This window comes from Phyllostomus hastatus, unplaced genomic scaffold (genome assembly GCF_019186645.2).
Source record: "Phyllostomus hastatus isolate PE091 unplaced genomic scaffold, TTU_PhHast_1.1 phas_scaffold_60, whole genome shotgun sequence".
Classification (NCBI taxonomy): Eukaryota; Metazoa; Chordata; class Mammalia; order Chiroptera; family Phyllostomidae; genus Phyllostomus; species Phyllostomus hastatus.
Window position 1 is genome coordinate 2,886,225 of NW_025334038.1, and position 20,804 is coordinate 2,907,028.

The 20,804-nt window shown below is 39.9% G+C and overlaps 1 protein-coding gene across 8 annotated transcripts in view; it reads left to right on the forward strand.

Moving 5' to 3' along the window:
* Nucleotides 1-20,804, forward strand: part of CUNH2orf76 (chromosome unknown C2orf76 homolog) — a 96,839-nt gene that overhangs the window by 25,998 nt on the left and 50,037 nt on the right. For 5 of the 8 annotated variants that reach the window (XM_045826080.1, XM_045826079.1, XM_045826082.1 and 2 more), the window contains one exon: nucleotides 20,365-20,434. In XM_045826080.1, the coding sequence (XP_045682036.1) occupies nucleotides 20,414-20,434 (21 nt within the window). In that variant the 5' untranslated portion in view covers nucleotides 20,365-20,413. Of the gene's footprint in view, nucleotides 1-7,842; nucleotides 7,913-11,352; nucleotides 11,412-20,364; nucleotides 20,435-20,804 lie in introns of those variants that run through there. The other 3 variants (XM_045826083.1, XM_045826084.1, XM_045826086.1) reach the window with 2 other exon arrangements.

The window sequence follows — 20,804 nt, forward strand, 5'->3', positions numbered from 1 at the left end:
CTTAAAGAAAATTAGATAATACTTTCTTTTCTTCTGGTAATATCTTCTGTTGTTTAGTTACTGAGTATATATCACAACAAATTTCTGTTTTTTAATTTTTATTTTTTAATGTTTTATTGTTTATGCTGTTGCAGTTGTTCTGATTTCCCCCTCTTCACTCCCCTCCACCCACCTCACCATTCTTTCAATCAGTCCTCCGTCCCTCCTCCCCTCTTACAGCTATCAGTCTATTCCATGATTCTGTGCCTCTGGTTCTATTTTGCTCATTAGTTTATTTTTTCTTTAGATTCTTCTTGTAAGTGAGATCATATCGTATTTGTCTTTCATCAACTGGCTTATTTCACTTAACATAATAGTCTCTAGTTCCATCCATCCTGTCACAAAAGGTAGGAATTCCTCTCCTCCCCATCCCCGCCCCCCACCCCCGCTGTGTAGTATACCATCATGTAAATATACCGCAGTTTTTTAGTTCACTCATCTACCAATGGGCACTTAGGCTGTTTCCAAATCTTGGCTATTGTAAATAGTGCTGTTATGAACACTGGGTGCATAAATTCTTGTGAATTGGTGTTTCAGTATTCTTAGGGTTTACCCAGCAATGGAATCACTGGGTAAAAAGATAGTTCCATTTTTAATTTTTTGAGGAAATTTCATACTGTTTTCCACAGTGGCTGCAGCAGTCTGCATTCCCACCAACAGTGCACTAGGGCTGCCTTTTCTCCACACCCTTGTCAACACTTGTTTTTTGTTAATTTATTAATAGTCATTTTGGCAGGTGTGAGGTGATATCTCATTGTGGTTTTAATTTGCATCTCTCTGATGGCTAGTGATGTTGAGCATTTTTTCATATGTCTATTGACCATCTATATTCTTGTTGGAGAAGTGTCTATTCAGGTCCTTTGCCCATTTTAAAAATTAAATTGTAAGTCTTCCTGGTGTTGAGTTGTATGAATTCTTTATATATTTTTGAGATTAAACTCTTATCTGATGTATCATTGGCAAATATGTTGTGCCATTCAGGGGGTTCCCTTTTCATTTGGCTGATTTTTTTTTTTTTTTTTGCTCTGCAGAAGATTTTTAATTTGGTGTAGTCCTATTTGTTTATTTTTTCCATTATTTCCCTTGGCCTAGCAGATATGTTGGTAAAAATGTTGGTACATGAAATATCTGAAATTCTACTGCCTATGTTTTCCACTAGCATTTTTATGGTGTCACAACTTTTATTTTTTATCCATTTTGAGTTTATTTTAATGTATAAGTTCCATTTAATGTATGGTGTAAGTTGGTGATCTAGTTTCTTCTTCCTTCCTTCCTTCCCTCCCTTCCCTTCCTTCCCTTCTTTCCCTTCCTTCCCTTTTTTTCTTTCCTTCTTTATTTCCTTCCTTCCTCCCTCCCTCCCTCCCTCTCTCCCTTCCTTTCTTTCCTTTCTTTCCTTTTTTTGTTCTTTCTTTTCTTTCGTCTGTCCTTCCTTCCTTCCTTCCTTCCTTCCTTCCTTCCTTCCTTCCTTCCTTCCTTCCTTCCTTCCTTCCTTCCTTTTTTCCTTTCTTCCTTCCTTCCAGTCCAGTTCTCCCAACACCATTTGTTGAAGAGACTGTCTTTACTCCATTGTATGCTTGTGCCCCTTTGTCAAATATTAATTGACCATAAGAACATGAGTTTATTTCTGGGCTCTGTATTCTGTTCCATTGATGTGTCTGCTGTTATGCCAATACCAGACTGTTTTGATTACAGTGGCCTTCTAGTATAGTTTGATATTATGTATTATGATCCCTCCAACTTTGTTCTTCTTTCTCAAGATTGCTGAGGCTATTTGGTTTTTTTTTTGGTTCCATATAAATTTTTGGAGTATTTCTTTTAGATTTGTGAAATATGCCATTGGTATTTCAATAGGAATTGAGTTGAATCTGTACTACCCAATTTCTTTGGGTAGTATGGACATTTTAATGATGTTAATTCTTCCAGTCTATGCACAGGGTATATACTTCCATTTATTTGTATCTTCCTTAATTTTTTTTCTTTAGTGTTATATAGTTTTCCGAGTATAGTTCTTTTATCTCCTTGGTTAAATTTATTCCTAGGTACTTTATTTTTATTTTTTTGTTGCAATAGTAAATGGGATTGTTTTCTTTTTTTTTATTTTATTTTAATCATTGTTTAAATACAGTTTTCTCCTTTTTACTCCCAATCCAGCCCCCCCTCCCACCCCTCCCCACTTCCCTCCCATTACCACCCTCCACTTAGGGGATTGTTTTCTTAGTTTCTTTTTCTGATAGTTCATTGTTAGTGTGCAAAAATGCCATCAATTTCTGAATATTGTATCCTGCTACTCTGCCAAATTCACTTATTAGGTTGAGTAGTTTTTTTAGTAGAGCCTGTAGGGTTTTTTATGTACACTATCATGTCATCTGCAAACAATGACAGTTTTGCTTCCTTCTTTCCAATTTGGATGCCTTTTATTTCTTTTTCTTGCTTGATTGCTGTGGCTAAACTTCCAATACTATGTTGAATAGGAGTGGTGAAAGCGTGCATCCTTGTCTTGTTCCTGATCTTAGTGGGAAAGCTCTAAGTTTTTGCCCATTGAATACGATGTTGTCAGTAGGTTTCTCGTATATGGCCTTTATTATGTTGAGGTATGCTCTCTCTATTTCCACTTTGCTGAGTGGTTTTTTTTTTCATCATAAATGGGTGCTGGATTTTATCAAATTCTTTTTCCACATCTATTCATATGTTCATGTCATTTTTGTTTTTCATTTTGTTTATGTGATGTATCACACTTATTGATTTGCAAATATTGTACTATCCTTGCATCCCTGGAATAAATCCCACTCGATCATGGTATGTGATCTTTTTAATGTATTGCTGGATCTGGTTTGCTAGTATTATTTTGAGTATTTTAGCATCTATGTTCATCCGAGGTGTTGGCCTTTATTTTCTTTCTTTGTTGTGTCTTTACCTGGTTTTAGGATTAAAATAATACTGGCTTCATAAAAGGAGTTTGGGAGTCTCTCTTCTTGAATTTTTTGGAATAGTTTAAGAACAATAGGTGTTAGTTCTTCTTTGAATGTTTGGTAAATTTGTCTGTGAAGCCATCTGGTCTAGGGCTTTTGTGTGCTGGGAGTTTTTTGATTACTGCTTCAATTTTGCTAGTTATTATAAGTCTTTTCAGTTTTTCTGCTTCTTCCTGATTCAGTTTTGGAAGACTGTATATTTCTAGAAAAATGTCCATTTCACCCAGGTTGTCCAATTTCTTGGCATATAATTGTTCATAGTAATTTCTTACAATCCTTTGTATCTGTGTTATCAGTTGTTACTTCCCCTTTCATTTCTGATTTTATTTATTTGAGCCCTCTCTTTTTTTTTTTTTGATTAGTTTGGTAAAGGTTTGTCAGTTTTGTTTATCTTTTCAAAGAACCAGCTCCTAGATTCATTGATCCTGTGAATTGTTTATTTTTAGTCTCTATGCCTTTTAATTCTGCTCCGATAGTGATTATTTCCTTCCTTCTACTCATTCTGGGCTTTGTTTGTTTTTGTTCTTCTCGTTCTTTTAACTGTAGGATTAGGTTGTTTATTTGAGGTTTTTCTGTGTTCTTTAGGTAGGTCGGTATTATTCTGAATTTCCCTCTCAGGACTGCTTTTGCCATGTCCCATAGGTTTTGGGTTGTTGTTTGTTCATTTTCATTTGCTTCCAGGTACTTTATGATTTTTCCCTTGATCATTATTAACACATTCATTATTTAATAACATGTTATTCAGTCTCCATGTACTTTGAATGTTTGAGTTTTTCCCTTGAGGTTGGTTTCTAGTTTCAAGCCATTGTAATCCAAGAAGATGCTTGATATGATATTCAATTTTCTTGAGTTTGTTAAGGCTTGTTTTATGTCCTACCATGTAGTCTGTTCTTTTGATTGATGTGCATTTGAGAAAAATGTATATTTTGGTTCTTTGGGGTGAAATGTTCTGTAAATATCAATTAAGTTTATTTGATCTATAGTGTCATTTAATGCCACTATATCCTTGTTGATGTTTTGTCTAGAACATCTATCTACCCATTGTTGACAATAGGGTGTTAAAACCCCCTGCAATGACTGTCAGTGGCTGTCTATCTCTTTCTAAAGTCTTCCAAAATTTTCTTTATATATTTAGATTTTCTTATATTGGGGGCATATGTTTACAACAGTTATATCCTCTTGTTGGACTACCCCCTTGAGTATCATGTAGTGACTTTCTTTTATTCTTGTTATGGCCTTTGTTTTGAAGTCCACTTTGTCTGATATAAGTATTGCTGCCCCAGCTTTTTTCTTAATGTCCATTTGCATGGAATATTTTTTTCATCTCTTTACTTTCAGTCTGTGTATATCTTTTGCTCTGAGGTGGGTCTCTTGTAGACAGCATATATGTAGGTTGCGTTTTCTTATCCATTCAGCTACCCTATGTCTTTTGATTGGAGCATTTAATCCATTTACATTTAAGTTTGCTATGGATAGATACTTATTCATTTCCATTTTTTCGTTTTTGTATCTATTCCTCCCTCTCTCTATTTCTTCTACTTAAAGCAGTACCTTTAGCTTCCTTTGAAATACTGGTTTGGTGGAGATGTACTCATTTAGCCTTTTTTTTTTAATCTGAGTAGCTCTATATTTCACCTTCCATTTTATTATTTTTTAAATTATTTTATTGTTATTCAATTACAGTTGTCTGCATTTACCCCCCCACTTCTCCTCTCCCCAGCCAAACCCACCTCCCTGCCTTGCTTCCACCCCCCTCCCCACCCCCCGCCTTGGTTTTGTCCATGGGTCCTTTATAGTTATTCCTGAAAACCCTGCCCCCCATTATCCCTTCCCACCTCTCCTCTGGTTACTGTCAGATTATTCTTAATTTCAATGTCTCTGGTTATATTTTACTTGCTTTTTTCTTTTGTTGTTTAGGTTCCTGTTAAAGGTGAGATCATATGGTATTTGTCCCTCTCCACCTGGCTTATTTTATTTAGCAGAATACTCTCCAGTTCTATCCCTGCTGTCTCACAGGGTAGGAGCTCCTTCATTCTCTCTGCTGCATAATATTCCATTGTGTAAATGCACTGTAGTTTTTTGATACACTCATTTACTGATGGGCACATAGGTTGCTTCCAGTACTTGGCTATTGTAAATTGTGCTGCTATGAACATTGAGGTGCATAGGTTCCTTTGGATTGGTGTTTCAAAGTTCTTCGGGTAAAATCCCAGCAGTGGAATTGCTGGGTGAAAAGGCATTTCCATTTTTAGTTTTCTGAGGAAATTCCATACTGTTTTCCACAATGGCTGCACCAGTCTGTATGCCCACCAACAGTGCACTAGGGTTACCTTTTTCCCACATCCTCTCCAACACTTGTTTGTTGATTTGTTTATAATGACCATTCTGACCAGTGTGAAGTGGTGTATCATTGTGGTTTTAATTGGCATTTCTCTGATGGCTAGTGATGCTGAACATCTTTTCATATGCCTCTGGGTCCTTTGTATGTCCTCCTTGGAGAAGTGTCTGTTCAAGTCTTTTGCCCATTTTTTTAATTGGGTTGTTTGTCTTCCTGAAGTGGAGTCATGTGAGTTCTTTACATATTTTGGAGATCAAACCCTTGTCATCGGCAAATATGTTTTCCCATATAGTTGGTTCTCTTTTTCATTTTAATACTGTCTTCTTTAGCCATGCAGAAACTTTTTATTTTGGTGAGATCCCATGTGTTTATTGTTTCCTTTATGTCCCTTGCTTTAGGGGACATATCAGTGAAGATGTTGCTGTGTGGAATGTCTGAGATTTTCCTGCCTATGTTCTCCTCTAGGACTTTTATGGTGTCATGACTTGTATTTAAGTCTTTTGTCCACTTTGAATTTATTTTTGTGTATGGTATAAGTTGGTGATTGAGTTTCATTTTTTTGCATGTAGCTGTCCAGATCTCCCAACACCAGTTTTTGAAGAGGCTATTTTTACTCCATTTTATGCTTCTTCCCCCTTTAACAAATATTAATTGATCATAGAGACTTGAGTTTATTTCTGGGGTTTCCGTTCTGTTCCATTGGTCTATGTGCCTGTTTTTATGCCAGTACCAGGCTGTGTTGCTTACAGTTGCCTTGTAATACAGTTTGATGTCATGTATTATGATCCCTTCTACTTTGTTCTTCTTTCTCAAAATTGCTGCAGCTATTGGGGTTGTTTATGGTTCCATACAAATTTCTGAAATCTTTTTTCTGTATCTGTGAAATATATCATTGGTACTTTAATAGGTATTGCATTGAATCTATAAATCACTTTGGGTAGTATGACCATTTTGATGATGTTAATTCTTCTAATCTGTGAACGTGGCACATGCTTCCATTTGTTTGTGTCCTTCCTAATTTCTTTCTTCAGTGTTGTGTAGTTTTCTGAGTAAAGATCTTTTAGTAAGTAAAGATATTCCTTGGTTAGGTTTATTCCTAGATAGTTCATTTTTCTTGTTGCTATATCCAATGGGATGTTTTCCCTGGTTTCAGTTTCTGATATTTCATAGTTGATGTACAAAAATGCCTTTGATTTCTGAATACTGACTTTGTGTTCTACTGTTTTGCCAAATTCACTTATTAGGTGGAGTGGTTTTTTGGTGAAGTCTATAGGATTTTCTATGTATACTATCCTGTCATCTGCAAACATGACAGTTTTGCTTCCTCCTTTCCAATCTGGATGCCTTTTATTTCTTTTTCTTGCTTGATTGCTGTGGCTAGACTTCCAATACTATGTTGAATAGGAGTGGTGAAAGTGTTCATCCTTGTCTTGTTCCTGATCTTAGTGGGAAAGCTCTAAGTTTTGCTTATTGAGTATGATGTTGGCTGTAGGTCTCTCATATAGTCTCTCATATACGGCCTTTATTATGTTGAGGAATGCTCCCTCTATTCCCACTTTGCTAAGTGTTTTTATCATAAATGGGTACTGTACGTTATCAAATGCTTTTTCCACATCTATTGATATGATCATGTCATTTTTGCTTTTCATTTTGTTTATGTGATGTATTACGTTTATTGATTTGCGAATATTGTACCATCCTTACATCCCTGGGATAAATCCCACTTGATCATGGTATATGATCTTTTTAATGTATTGTTGGATGTGATTTGCCATTATTTTGTTGAGGATTTGGGTGCCTATGTTCATCAGCAATGTTGGCCTGAAGTTTTCTTTCTTTGTTGTGTCTTTATCTGGTTTTGGGATTAGGATAATGCTGCTTTATAAAAAGAGTTTGGGAGTCTTCCATCTTCTCGGATTTTTTTGAATAATCTGTGAAGGATAGGGGTTAGCTCATCCTAAATGCTTTGTAAAATTCTTCTGTGAAGCCATCTGGTCCAGGGCTTTTGTGTGTTGGGGGTTTTTTGATTACTGCTTCAATTTAATCAGCTGTTATTGGTCTGTTCAGGCTTTCTGCTTCTTCATGAAGTTTTGGAAGATTATATTTTTTTAGAAATTTGTCCATTTCAGCTAGGTTTTCAAATTTCTTCACATACAGTTCTTCATAGTCAATTCTTACAATACTTTGTATTTCTGTGGTATCAGCTGTAATCTCTTCTCTTTCATTTCTCATTGTGCTTCTTTGGGTCCTCTCTCTTTTTTCTTGATGAACCTGCTTAAAGGCTTATCGATTTTGTTTATCTTTTCAAAGAACCAGCTCCTGGATTCTGTGATCCTTAGAATTATGCTTTTAGTCTTTATGTCATTTAATTCTGCTCTTATCTTGGTCATTTCCTTCCTTCTATTTGCTCTGGGCTGTCTTTGTTGTTGTTCCTCAAGTTCTTGTAGGTGTAGGGTTAGGTTGTTTATTTATTTGAAATGTTTCTATCTTTTTTAGGTAGGCCTGTATTGCTATGAATTTCCCTCCCAGGACTGCCGCTGGTGTGTCTCACAAGTTTTGGATTGTTGTAAGTTCATTTTCACTTCTTTCCAGAAACTTTTTGATTTCTTCATCCATTCATTGTTTAATAGCATGCTATTCAATCTCCATGAATTTAAGCGTTTTGGGTTTTTTTTCCTTGAGGTTGGTTTCTAGTTTTAGTCCCTTGTGTTTGGAGAAAATGCTTGGTATGATTTCAATTTTCATGAATTTGTTGAGGCTTGTTTTGTGTCCTATCATGTGGTCTGTCTTTGAAAATGTTCTGTGTACATTTGAAAAAGTGTATTTTGTTTCTTTGGGATGAAAGACTCTCTATATGTATCAGTTAAGTCCATTTGATCTAGAGCATTGTTCAGTGTCACAATATTTGTTGATGTTTTGTTTGGCAGATCTATACATGTTTGACATTGGGATATTAAAATCCCCTACTATAATTGTGTTGCTGTCAATATCTCTCTTGAAGTCCTCCAAGATTTTCTTTATTTATTTGGGTGCTCCTGTGTTGGGTATGTATATATTTACAATGTTTATGTTTTCTTGGTGGATTCTTCCCTTGAGTATTATGAAGTGACCTTCTGGGTCTCTTTTTATGGCTCTTTTTTGAAGTTATTTTGTCTGAAATGAGTATTGCCATCTTGGCTTTTTTTTTTTACTGACCCTTTGCTTGGAATATTTGTTTCCAGCCCTTCACTTTCAGTCTGTGTAGATCTTTTGTTCTGAGGTGGGTCTCTTGTAGGCAGCATATGTGTGGGTCATGGTTTCTTATCCATTCAGCTATTCTATGTCTTTTGATGGGAGCATTTAATCCATTTATGTTTAAGGTTATTGTTGATAGGTACTTATTCATTGCCATTTTTTCATACCTGTGTTTCTCTCTCATTCTTTTTCTTAATGTTCTTAAAGGAGACCCTTTAGCATTTCTTGTAAAGCTGGTTTGGAGGAGGTGTATTCTTTCAGCCTTGTTTTGTCTGGGAAACTCCTTATTTTGCCTTCCCTTGTTAATTGAGAGCCTTTCTGGATACAGTAGTCTTGGTTGCAGGCCTTTGTTTTTCATTACTTGGAATATTTCTTGCCATTCTCTTCTGTACTGGAGCATTTCCATTGAGAAGTCAGCTGCTAACCTTATCAGGGCTCCCTTGTATGTTACTTCCTGTTTCTCCCTTGCTGCCTTCAAGATTCTCTCTTTGTCTTGGAATTTTGCCATTTTAATTATGATATGTCTTGAAGTGGGACTATTTGGGTTTCTCTTGATTGGGACTCTCTATGTTTCCTGGATTTGTGTGACTTTTTCTCTCATCAAATTAGGGAAGTTTTCCATCATTACTTTTTTTTTAAAGATTTTATTTATTTATTTTTAGAGAGGGAAGGGAGGGAGATAGAGAGAGAGAGAGAGAGAAACATCAATGTGTGGTTGCTGGGGGTTATGGCCTGCAACCCAGGCATGTACCCTGGCTGGGAATCAAACCTGAGACACTTTGGTTCACAGCCCGCGCTCAATCCACTGAGCTATGCCAGCCAGGGGCCATCATTACTTTTAAACACATTTTCTATGCCTTGCTCTTCTTCTTCTCCTACTGGTATCCCTATTATATGGATATTATTTTATTTCATGTTGTCCTGAATTTCCCTTAAACCCTCTTCATTCTTTCTGAGTCTCTTTTCCTTTTCTTGCTCTTTCTGGGTGTTTTTTTCTACCTTTTCCTCCAGCTCGGTGATCCAGTCCTCTGCTTCATCTAGCCTGCTTTTGATCCCTTCTACTGTGTTCTTCAATTCAGAAATTGTATTCTTCACTTTCTCTTGGCCCTTGTTGATAGTTTCTGTTTCCCTTTTCATGTTGATATTGTTTGCAGTGAGTTCATTGTAGTTTCCCTGTAGTTTCTGGAAATTCTCTGTGAGCTCATTGGGCTTCCTTATAAACATTGCTTTGAACTCAGTATCTGATAGTTGAGTTGCCTCTATTTCATTTAGCATTCTTTCTGAGGCTTCCTCCTTTCCTTTCATTTGGGGGTTGTTTCTTTGTCTTCCCATTTTTTGTGAGACTCTTCTTGTTAGCCTCTGCTTCTTAAATTGATCTGTTCTGACTCCTTGGGTTTATGGTGTGAACTTCCATGGTAGGAGACCTGTGAGATTCAGTAGTGAAGTCTCCTTTATCTCCTGAGCTTGCTGGTCTTGGGCTGTCATTTATGTTGGCTCTCTGTATTCTTCAGGTTTTGATTCCTGTTGGGTCTTTCTTTGGTGGGTGCTTCCCTCCAGCTGGTTAACTGAGGTTCACTTTGTGTCTTGTATTCTGTTGTGTGGGTGTGGACAGGTTGTGCTGAAGCTCGTTCTTCTGTTTGTGTGAGGTTTTGAGGCTTCTCTCTTGCTATTGTTCAGTTGTGTGTTCTGGGTAATTTCTGTACCATTTAGTTGTAATTCCAGATCGGTCCAGGGTGGAGGTTAGTGTGACTTCCACTTACTCCTTCACCTTCTTCCGTTATTATCTGTTGGTGGTTCCTTTGTTGGTGGGTTTCCTGTTGCAGCAGGTATACTGGTATTCACAGCTCCCACCTACTCTTTTATGTGATCAGTTGGAGGGGGAAGGCAAAATGGATTAAGACAGTGGGAATGTGTTCTGTAGTATTTAAAGTACTGACCCGTAGAGAAGAGATAGGAGATCCTTTGGCTATGTATAGTGTTAACAGTGATATTTCACCCAATTAGCCACTTTTTAGAAAGGGTAGAAAAAGATAAGACTCATGTTGGGTGGGCAGTGCGGGGGAGGACTGTGAGTTGCATCTAGAAAGCAGTGAGCTTGAGGGGGGTCAGATTATGAGATACAGTGAGTAACGGATAGAAAATAGGTGTAGTGTGCGAGAGAGTAGAATTAACCACAACAGTGATAAAGTTGCACAAACAGTGAAGGGAGCTGAGATCTCGGAGGGGTGCTGTGTAGTATTTTCAGTTGTATTGAAGAGCAATTAGTTTCAATTGTAATGGAGTAACAATCACATGACATTATCTATATGATCTGAGTAACAAGAGTGGGAAGTACACAACCTAGAGTAGTATGCTATTGGAATACAAGTGAAGTGAAAGAAGGAAAATTAAAAATACAGTATGAAAGAGAGAACAAGGAAAACCCGTCAAACAATGCAATTTAACATCTAAGCGAAGACTAAGCAGAAAGAGAAATAAAAAAATACTAATAAAATAAAAGATGTAAAAATAATGAAAAAAATAATACATATATACAAAAACTTGCCAGTTCTCTGGAATAGCAAAGTGAAATTTGTCTCACTGTCTCAGTTGTTGGGATGACCTGTCTTTGGATCTAACTCTGGTCTTTTCACAGCTCCGGGTTTTATTGTCCCACTTGTAGGAATTAAAAAAAAAAAAAAAGAAGAAGAAGAAGAAGGAGTAAAAAAAAAAGAGAAAGAAGAAAAGAAAGAAAGAAGGAATTTAAAAAAAAAAGAAGCCTCCTACTGGCTTAATACAAGCCAAGCCAGTTCTGCCAAGCCAGTTCTGCTGGTCTTCCTGGCTACAGCAGGGTGAGGGGGTATTGGTTTTGTTTTTCTCCCTTCCTGTGTTTTTTAGGGGATGGGGGTCAGTTCGGAACTGCACTGGTAGTTATTCAGCCTCCAGTCCAGTTCTTCAGTTTGCTGGTTGGCCTGCACTGTGCCCTTCTTTGCCCAGCTTACACTTTCAGTCCACCAGTTGAGACTCTCAAAGTCTCTCCTGGATAGTTTGGCTTCCCACTGAGTTAAGTCTTTCTGGGGATTGCTGACTCTCTGAGCCCTGCTGCTGTCCTCTGTGCGAGCATCTCTGCCTTCCTCTTAGCAAGCCAGTGGGCCCCTGTGGGGGCGCTGCAGTGGCTGCCCCGGCTGACGCAGGTGGGCCTCTGCTGCTGCGACTAAGCAATGGGTTTGGGCGCACAGTGCCTCTTGCGGAGGGGTCAGGTGCCCGCTCCGCCCCCTGAGCTGTGGGCGTGATCTCTGGGCCTCTGCTGCTGGGGCAGGGTGGGCAGCTGCTGAGCTGCAGGATTGGGCACACTCTGTCCTTGGGGCTTCCGGTGTGAGCTGCAGCAGCAGTTGGGGTGGTGGGGTCTGGGGTGTTCCATCCTGGGGTCTGCTGCTGTGAGTGCTCAGCCTCCACTGCTGGGGCGGGAGCACAGTCGCAGGGCGGTGGTGTCCGGCTTGCACTGGCTTCTGCTGCTGCAGTGACAGCCGTAGTGGCGTGAGGGGCGGCTGGGTCCGTCGTGCACCACTGGGTTCATGGGTGTGGTTGGGTGCCCTGCATCGCTGTGGGTGGGGTAGGGGTGCAGCCGAGGTCATGGCAGCAGAGGTGGGCCCATGCTGAGGCTGTGGAGGCTGCTGGAGCCAGGGGTAGCAGGGGTGACTGCTGTGGGAGAATTCCCTAAACAGCCACCAAATGCCTCTTTTTTTCTTTTTCAAAATTTCCTCCTATTCAAGTCTGCCTTCCAAACCAGTGCCTGGCTTCTCGCACAGCCCAACTCTCCAAGCAGCCTGAGGACTATCCAGGTCAGGGTCTGTTATGGCTCAACTCTTCTCAGTTGGCCTCCACAGTCTAAGTGGGTGCACACTGCCCCTGTGTGTTTGCCACTTCATCCTTATTCCCCCCAGCAACTTCAAGCATCCAGGTCCATCCTGGTGCTGCTGAAACCTCCTTGTTTGGCAGGGGAGGAAGCCATTGACCTGGCTCTCTCCTGAGAATCCTGTGGTAGACCGAGCAGGTGCTGGGCCTGGGGCTGCAGCTTCTCTGGTCCCCATTCTGGTCCCAGGGACCTTATTGTCCCAAAGCACTCTTCTTACTGTCTGATTTTTCAATGTCCTCTACAGTTTTGGCTTCCAATCTTCATATATGCTGAGATATCATTGGCTGTTCACTCTGTCCCTCTGTTCTGAAGATCGTCTAGGTGTTCCACCCATGTACAAGGGGAAGTGGACTCTGCTCCCACTGATCTCGTGGCCTTCTTCACACCTTCCATTTTAAAAGAAATCCTTCCAGGATATGGTAGTCTTGGTTGCAGGTCCTTGCTTTTCATTATTTGGAACATTTCATGCCAATCCTTTCTTGCTTGTGTCTGTTTAGAAATCAGCTGATAGCCTTATTGGAGCTCCTGTGTATGTTACTAGGTGTTTCCCCCTTGCTGCTTTTAAGATTCTTTCTTTGTATTCAAATGTTACCATTTTAATTGTGATGTGTTTTGGATTGGGCCTTTTTGGATTTATCTTGATTGGATCTGTCTGTGCTTCCTGAACTGTGTTGCTTTTTCCTTCACCAAGATAGGGATGTTTTCTGTTATTACTTCTTTAAACAGATATTCTGTTCCTTTCTTCCTTTCTTTTCCTTCTGGTATCCCCATGATGTGAATATTATTGTGCTTCTTATTGTCCCAAAGTTACCTTAAACTATCTTTGTTCTTTTTTTAATATATTTTATTGATTATGCAATTACAGTTGTCCCATCTCCCCCTTCACTCCCCTCCACCCTGTACACACTCTCCGACCCACATTCCCCCCCTTTAGTTCATGTCCATGTGTCATACTTATAAGTTCCTTAGCTTCTACATTTCTCATACTATTCTTACCCTCTCCCTATCTATTTTCAACCTACAATCTATGCTACTTATTCTCTGTTCCTTTTCTCCCTCTCTCCTCCTCCCACTCCCCTGTTGCTAATCCTCCATGTGATCTCCCTTTTTGTGGTTCTGTTCCTGTTCTAGTTGTTTGCTTAGTTTCTTTTGGTTTTGCTTTAGGTGTGGTTGTTAATAAACTATACATGTTTTTTCTTTATCTTCTTTTCTTAGATAAATCCCTTTAGCATTTCATAAGATAAGGGCTTGGTGATGATGAACTCCTTTAACTTGACCTTATCTGAGAGGCACTTGATCTGCCCTTCCATTCTAAATGAAAGCTTTGCTGGATAGAGTAATCTGGGATGTAGGTCCTTGTCTTTCATGACTTGGAATACTTCTTTCCAGACCCTTCTTGCCTGTAAGGTCTCTTTTGAGAAATCAGCTGACAGTCTGATGGGAACTCCTTTGTAGGTGACTGTCCCCTTATCTCTTGCTGCTTCTAGGATTCTCTCCTTCATTTTTACCTTGGCTAATGTAATTTTGATGTGCATTGGTGTGTTTCTTCTTGGGTCCAACTTCTTTGGGCCTCTCTGAGCTTCCTGGACTTCCTGGAAATCTATTTCCTTTGCCAGACTGGGGAAGTTCTCCTTTATTATTTGTTCAAATACATTTTCAATCTGTTGCACTTCCTCTTCTCCTTCTGGTATCCCTATAATTCAGATGTTGGAATGTTTAAAGATGTCCTGGAGGTTCCTAAGCTTCTCCTCATTTTTTTTGAATTCTTATTTCTCAATTCCTTCCTGTTTGGTTGTTTCTTTCTTCCTTCTGGTCCATTCTATTGTTTTGAGTCCCAGTTTCCTTCCCATCACTGTTGGTTATCTGTGCATTTTCCTTCATTTCTTTAATCGTAACCTGCATTTGTTCATCTAATTTGTGACCAAAATCAACCAATTCTTTGAGCTTCCTGATCACCAGTGTTTTGAACTGTGCATCTGATAGGTTAGCTATCTCTTGGTCACTCAAAAGGATGAGTTCTGGGGCACTGATTTGTTCTTCTGTTTGAGCCATCTCTCTTTTCTTTTTTGGTCTGGTTGCTCCTGTTACCTTGAGGAGTGGAGCGTTAGGTGTTCACCAGGGCTGGGGCACCCCAGTCGCTAGATTGTGACGTTGTATGTGAGGCCTGGGTTGAGAGGGAACAATGGTGGTAGCTCTGTTCTCTGTGGGACCTGAATCCTTTCTCTGGGTTCCTGGGTTGTGCGCTCTGCCCTGCTCCACAATCATTGCCTCACTGGGTCTGCCGCTGCCGCTTGTGTACTCAGGGTTCACCCATTGCGATCTTGCGCACCCTGGATGCCTTATGTGCCCCCCGGATGCCTTATGCACTCAACTCTCTGCTCTCAGCGCCGCAACCCGCTTCTGTGTGCTCGTCTCCGCCCCTTCTTGTAGTCTAGATGAACAGGTCTATTTCAGCTTCTTGGCTGTCCGACTTCCATTCAGATAAATTTTCTGTCAGTTCTGGATGTTATTCTGCCTCTAAATTGTTGTTGTTCCAATCTTGGTTGTGCGTGGAGGTACGGTGCGTCCACCTATGCCTCCATCTTGGCGGAAGTCCTATCTTTGTTCTTTTTAAGTCTTTCTTTTGTTTTGTTGCTCCGACTGGGTGTTTGTTTTCTACCTTGTCTTCCAACTCGCTGATTCATTTCTTTCCTTCATAATCTGCTTTTAATTTTTTCTAGGGTATCTTCATTTCAGATATGGTATTCTTCATTTTTACCTGCTTCTTATTCATAGTTTCTACATCCTTTTTCATGCTGATTTAGTTCCCACTAAGTTCCTTGTAGTTTTCACAATGTTTCATGGGCATCCTTACAACCATTGCTTTGAACTCTATGTCTGATAAATTGCTTGCCTCAATTTCATTTAGCTCTTCTTCTGGGGATTTCTCCTTTCCTTTTGGTTGGGGGTTGTTTCTTTGTCTCCTCATTTTGGCTGACTCTTTGTTTGTTTTTGCGTATTAGATTGATCTGCTTTGACTCCCTGTCTTCATGGGGTGGTCTCATGTGGTAGGAGTTTTGTGGCACTCAGTGGTGCAGTTTTCTTCATCTCCTGAGCTGGATGATCCTTTATGAAGTTTATATGAGCTCTCCTGTTGTATTTGGGTTTTGATTGTTGTTGGCCCATTAGTTGGTGGGTTCTCGCCTCTGGCTGGCTTATTGAGAGTCTCAGCCGTCACCACATCTTGTTTGCTGTTGTACATCTGCTGATACAATGAAAGAAAACAACACGGTGAACAAAACCCACACTAGCAAAAATACCCCCAACAACAACAGCAATATCAATGGAAAATGAGCAAAGATTAATAAAGGTGGAAAGAGAATAAGAATATTATAAGAAATAAAAAAAGGATATGAGATGAGTAAAGAAAAATGCTTGTGAGAAGATGAGATAGGAGAAATAGTAAGAGTAAGGATAGAAACAAAGAATTGCCACAAAGGGTTGAAGAAAGGGAAAAAATAAAGAGTAAGAAAGGGACAGAAGAAGAAAGAAATGGAGTAAGAAAAGGGGAAAGTAAAATGAGTTAAAATAAATTTTTGAAATAAAAAATAGTAAAAAAAGTAGGAATAAATTTGAAGGAATAGAAAAATGTTAAAAAGGTATACAAAAGAAAAAATAATGTAAATAATGGAAAAGAATGAAGTGGAATTTGTCTCAGCAGAATTTCGTGCTTGCCTGCTGGGTTCTCCTTCTGGATATGACTCTGGTGTTGTCTAAAGCTGGTATAAGCCAATGTCAGATGTTGTCCCTGTCTAGCTGTAGGTAGCCTGTTAAGAGTTATAAGCAATCCGCAGTCTGGCTGTCTCCTTCAGGCTTGGCTCAACTAGGATGGTCCTTACTGCTTTTCACTGCTGGCTTTTTTTCAGCATAAGGCCCACAGGTACTGCCTGCACTTGACTTTATCTGCAGTCCTCCCATTAGTCTTAGTCTAGCCACTGACCTGTCTGTTTCTGAGAGAGGTTCTGATACAATTGGGAAGATGGGCCCCCTGGATCTCCCTTGGGAAGAGCTGTTTAGATTTTAGGTAAGATGGTGGGTATGTTCCCTGTCCTTGCACAGCATGTCTTGGTCTGTCCTAAATCATTTCCAGTAGTAGTGAATAATTCCTAAAGAGTTAGCAGTCTGTTTCATGTGAGGGGCCGATCTGTGTAAACGGATCAGCTCTTTCCTGCTTGGTTCTGATGGCAGTTCTGTATAAGAGCTGAAGCTTAAGAGGCTTAAAGATGGGGTCGGCCTCATCTTTAAGCCTCTGTGCCCTTTTGTGGTTGCCTGGTTTGTCTCCAGAGCCTTTTGATAAGGGTCTATAAGCTGAGATCAGATCTGTTGAAATAGGGCTAGCAGGTTTCCCTTTGTTGGAATTGTAGTCTGTAGGGCACTCAGTGAGGGGAGAGTAGCCCCACTCAGAGCTAATTCCTGTAGTCTTTACCAGAGATTTGGGCTCTTGCTTCCTCAGGGGGGCTCACTGTTGGTTCAGGATGGGCACATTCAACTTTCCTCTTTGCAAGAGTGGGTAGCTGCTCTGGATGGACTTCAAGGGATGGATCAGAAGTCTCCCTTTGAGTTTGGGGCAAGATCAGACCACACTGGGGACTAAACTAACTTTCTCAGTAAGAGGCTAAACTGTCTGTCCTGCTCTCAGGCAATACCCTCCAAAATTCTCACTTTGAGAGTCCCTGTTTGAGTTTCTCTTTCTTCCTCCTGCAGAAATGCACCCAGCAGGGTAATCTTGCACTTGGCAGGACTGTTTTAAAGAGTTTCCCCTCTTCGAGGTGATGCCTGCAACCCTGCAGGAGGGGGATGGGTACACCTTTCCGGTCCCAGAGGATTGTATTCTGCAGGGAGGTTTGCCTTGCTGCCAAGTATCTCGGGTGTTCAACTCTCTCCTAGTTCTTAGCCCATGGCCTCTGCAGGAGACATAGACCAGAACTCTTTGTTCCCTGCAGACCCCAGTTTACTTGCTAGCAGAGCTGGGCAGGGCCCAGAAAACCCCTTGTTGCACAATTTCTGATCTCTCTGCCCAGCTGGTTTCAGTGGGCTAGAACCCAAAGAACCAGTGTGGCATGGCATGGCTGAGAAAAGTTCAGAATGGTCCTGTTTGGAGTTCCTCTTTCTTCCCCCTGCGGAAATGTACCCAGTCGGGGAATTTTGGACCTGTCAGGACTGTTCTTCATAGTTTCCCTGTTGGAATTGGTGCCTGCAACCCTGCTGGGGCAGATGGGCACAGGTGTGCCTTCCCAGAGGATTGTATTCTGCAGGGAGGTTCCCTTCACTGTCAAGTATCCCATGTGCTCAACTCCTGCCAGTTTAACTCCCAGCCTTCACAGGAGACACAGTCCAGAACAATCTGTTCTGAAGAGCCCCCAGTTTGCTTGCAAGCCAAGCTGGGTGGGGTCAGCAAACCTCTTGTGCAAATTTCTGATCTCCCTGCCTAGCTCAATTCTCAGGGAAAGGATCTGGAGATCCAGTGTGGCTTGGAGCAGCTGAGAAAAGTTCAGAATGGGTCAAAAAATAATTTTCTCATTCTACTAGGTTCCTTCCTTAGTCTGCATTTGTATAGTGAACTCTTCAGCTTGGTGCCCAAACCATAGGAGCACTTCACGCTGAATTGTGATATCTGATTTTCACAGATATGGTGGAACCTCACTGCCTCCCTCTGCCAGAGCCCACAGCCTCCCTTTCCCTCTCTATTGCTGCAGGTATCCTTAGGACCCTGCAGTTCCAAGGGGAGGGAGCTGCACTGCTGCAATTTCAATTTCTGGTCTCTGCTGGCAGGGCAGCTGTGCCTGGGTCCTTGCCTGGCGACTTGTCAGTTACTTATAAAAAGTTTCTATGCTGTATCTGCACTGCAGTACTGAGTCAATGTCTGAATCTTTGCATATACAACCTCCCCAAGGAGTGAGATGTCTCTCAAAGTTGCAGCTGGCTGCAGCCTGCAGGTGCCTGTGACATACCTGGTTGTGGCAACCTGGTTGCTTTAGTAGTCTGTGCCCCTATCTGGAGTTCTCCAGGTTGGCACCTCAACTATGGGAGTGCTGTGTGCTATGTGTGTGTGTGTGCAGCCTGGGTCTCACAGACTTGGTAGATTTCCCCAAGTTACCTCTGATTGGGGTTGGTAATCCCAGCATGGATCTAAAGCCCTTGCTCCAAGAGAGGAGGAAGCTTCAGAGCTGTGATTTCTGTCTGGTCTCTCAGCTACAGTAGGAGCCACACACAGAGTGTTTTCCCTTCCACTTATAAAATCCCATTACCAGGTGGTATGAAGCATCTTCTGTACTCCTTGGCTTCAGAACTTCATATCTGCTAAGATTCCATTGATCAGGTTGGTTGTTGGAAGATCTGTTGAAAATCTGGGTTGGGGGCAGGAACAAGTGGACTCAGCTTCCACCTACTCAGCTGCCATCTTTGGATCCCATATTACAACAAATTTCTGATGAAGATGACAGTATGACAGTATAGTGTTCACCAGAATTAGACATTAATACAGGTTTGGGGTTTTAAATTGAAAGCCTCAACTATTTATTTAAGCATAACATTTGGGCTGCTTTTTATTAAGTGAAAAAAAACCCAAACCTACAGTTACAAGGTAGTTGCATAATGCCTGGCTTCCTTGGTTAGACCATGTACATGATTTGTTTAATTGTACCTGGGAATCTGGTGTCTTTATCTGCTGCCTCTATGAGCTGTCTTTATGCCCAAATGTATTTTATTCCAAGTAGAGTAACAATAATAGCAGCTACTTTTTATTGATTCTACTATGTGTGATCCCAGTGTCACAGTCAAGAGGTAGAATTAATATTTAAACTGCATCTGTCTAGCTGTAACCTCTGGGGCCTGGGACTGTGTTCTAGGCTTTCCCAACCTGTGTGGGTATGTTTTGGAGGGCATCTCTATTATTTTGGGGGCTTAGGTAAGAGGGGGAAGTAGTGGTCATAATTTTAACAAACCTGTTAACACTGCTTCTGAAATGCAGAAGTTCTTTATAATATCCCTTCCTCAAGAGGTATTCTTTATTAAGTACTCTAGTCTATTTTAAATTGTAATTTTTTAGGTGTTTGCTGAACTGCTATTATGTGGTAGATTCTAGGATTAGAATTTTGGAGAACATTTCAAACCAGATTTAATAACAAATAGCATAGTAGCTAATATTGGGATTTTTAAAAGATTTGTTAATTTAAACTCTACCTCTAAACAAGATTGTAAGATAACTCCTTACCTTATTTTAGAGGGAAATATTATTTCCAGTTCTAGGAACCATTCATTTAATTATGCACAGTATGCTAATTATAATTACAAATTATTTTATGTTATTAAAACAGTTTGAACTTTGATTTCCATTATGCTATATATTCTCTCAAACCTAGTAAAATATTTGTATAAGCCTTTTACGATTCAGAGAGATTTTCTAGGCCAAATTAGTGTGGCATGTTTCTATCTATTATAAAATATTCCAAATACACTAAAAAGTATAAAATATAATCTACTATCCATGTAACTAATGTCTTACTCAAGACATAAAATGCTACCAACATGATCAAAGTGCATGTGATCTCCCTAATTGTATACTCCTTCCTTTGCCTTAGGGGTAACAACTAATTATTTCCTTTTAAACATGATAAAAGCTGTGTTTTTGAACCTTGTGTATGCAAAAGGTGGTATATTCTCATTCTTTGACTAGTATTTTTTCATTCACAATAATATTTTTAAGATTCACCTATGTTGATGTATGTAGCTGTTGTTCATTTTTATTGCTTTTACTATCCATAATTTACTTACCTGTTCCCCTCTTGATGGACATTTGTTTCCAGTTTTTGCAATTAACAAATATTGTTACTATGAATGTTCTTTTACAGTTCTCCTGGTGTACATAGGTGAGGGATTCTGTGGGGTACCTACCTATGAATGAAATTGCCAAATCAAAAGGTATGTGTATCTTCAGTTTTACTCAGTGTTGCTTCCTAAAGTAGCACCCATTTGGATGCCCACCTTCACTGATTAAATTCTCATTGTTTTATACCCTTGCCAACACTAGGTGTTGTCAGACTTTTTGTCAGTTTGATGAGTAACATATCTCACTGTTATTTTGAATTCCTCTGATTACTAGTAAGACTGGACATCTTATATTTTTTAGTATTAAAGGTATTTTTTTCTTATCATGTGTATATTATGGCTGAAAATTGTATGTAAAGTTGAAAGTTGCATGAAGTAGTTACTACGAGATAGAAATATACTATATTAGTATCTTTAAAGCATTGGCAACTTTGCAGATATTTTTGGAAAAAATAATTCAGGG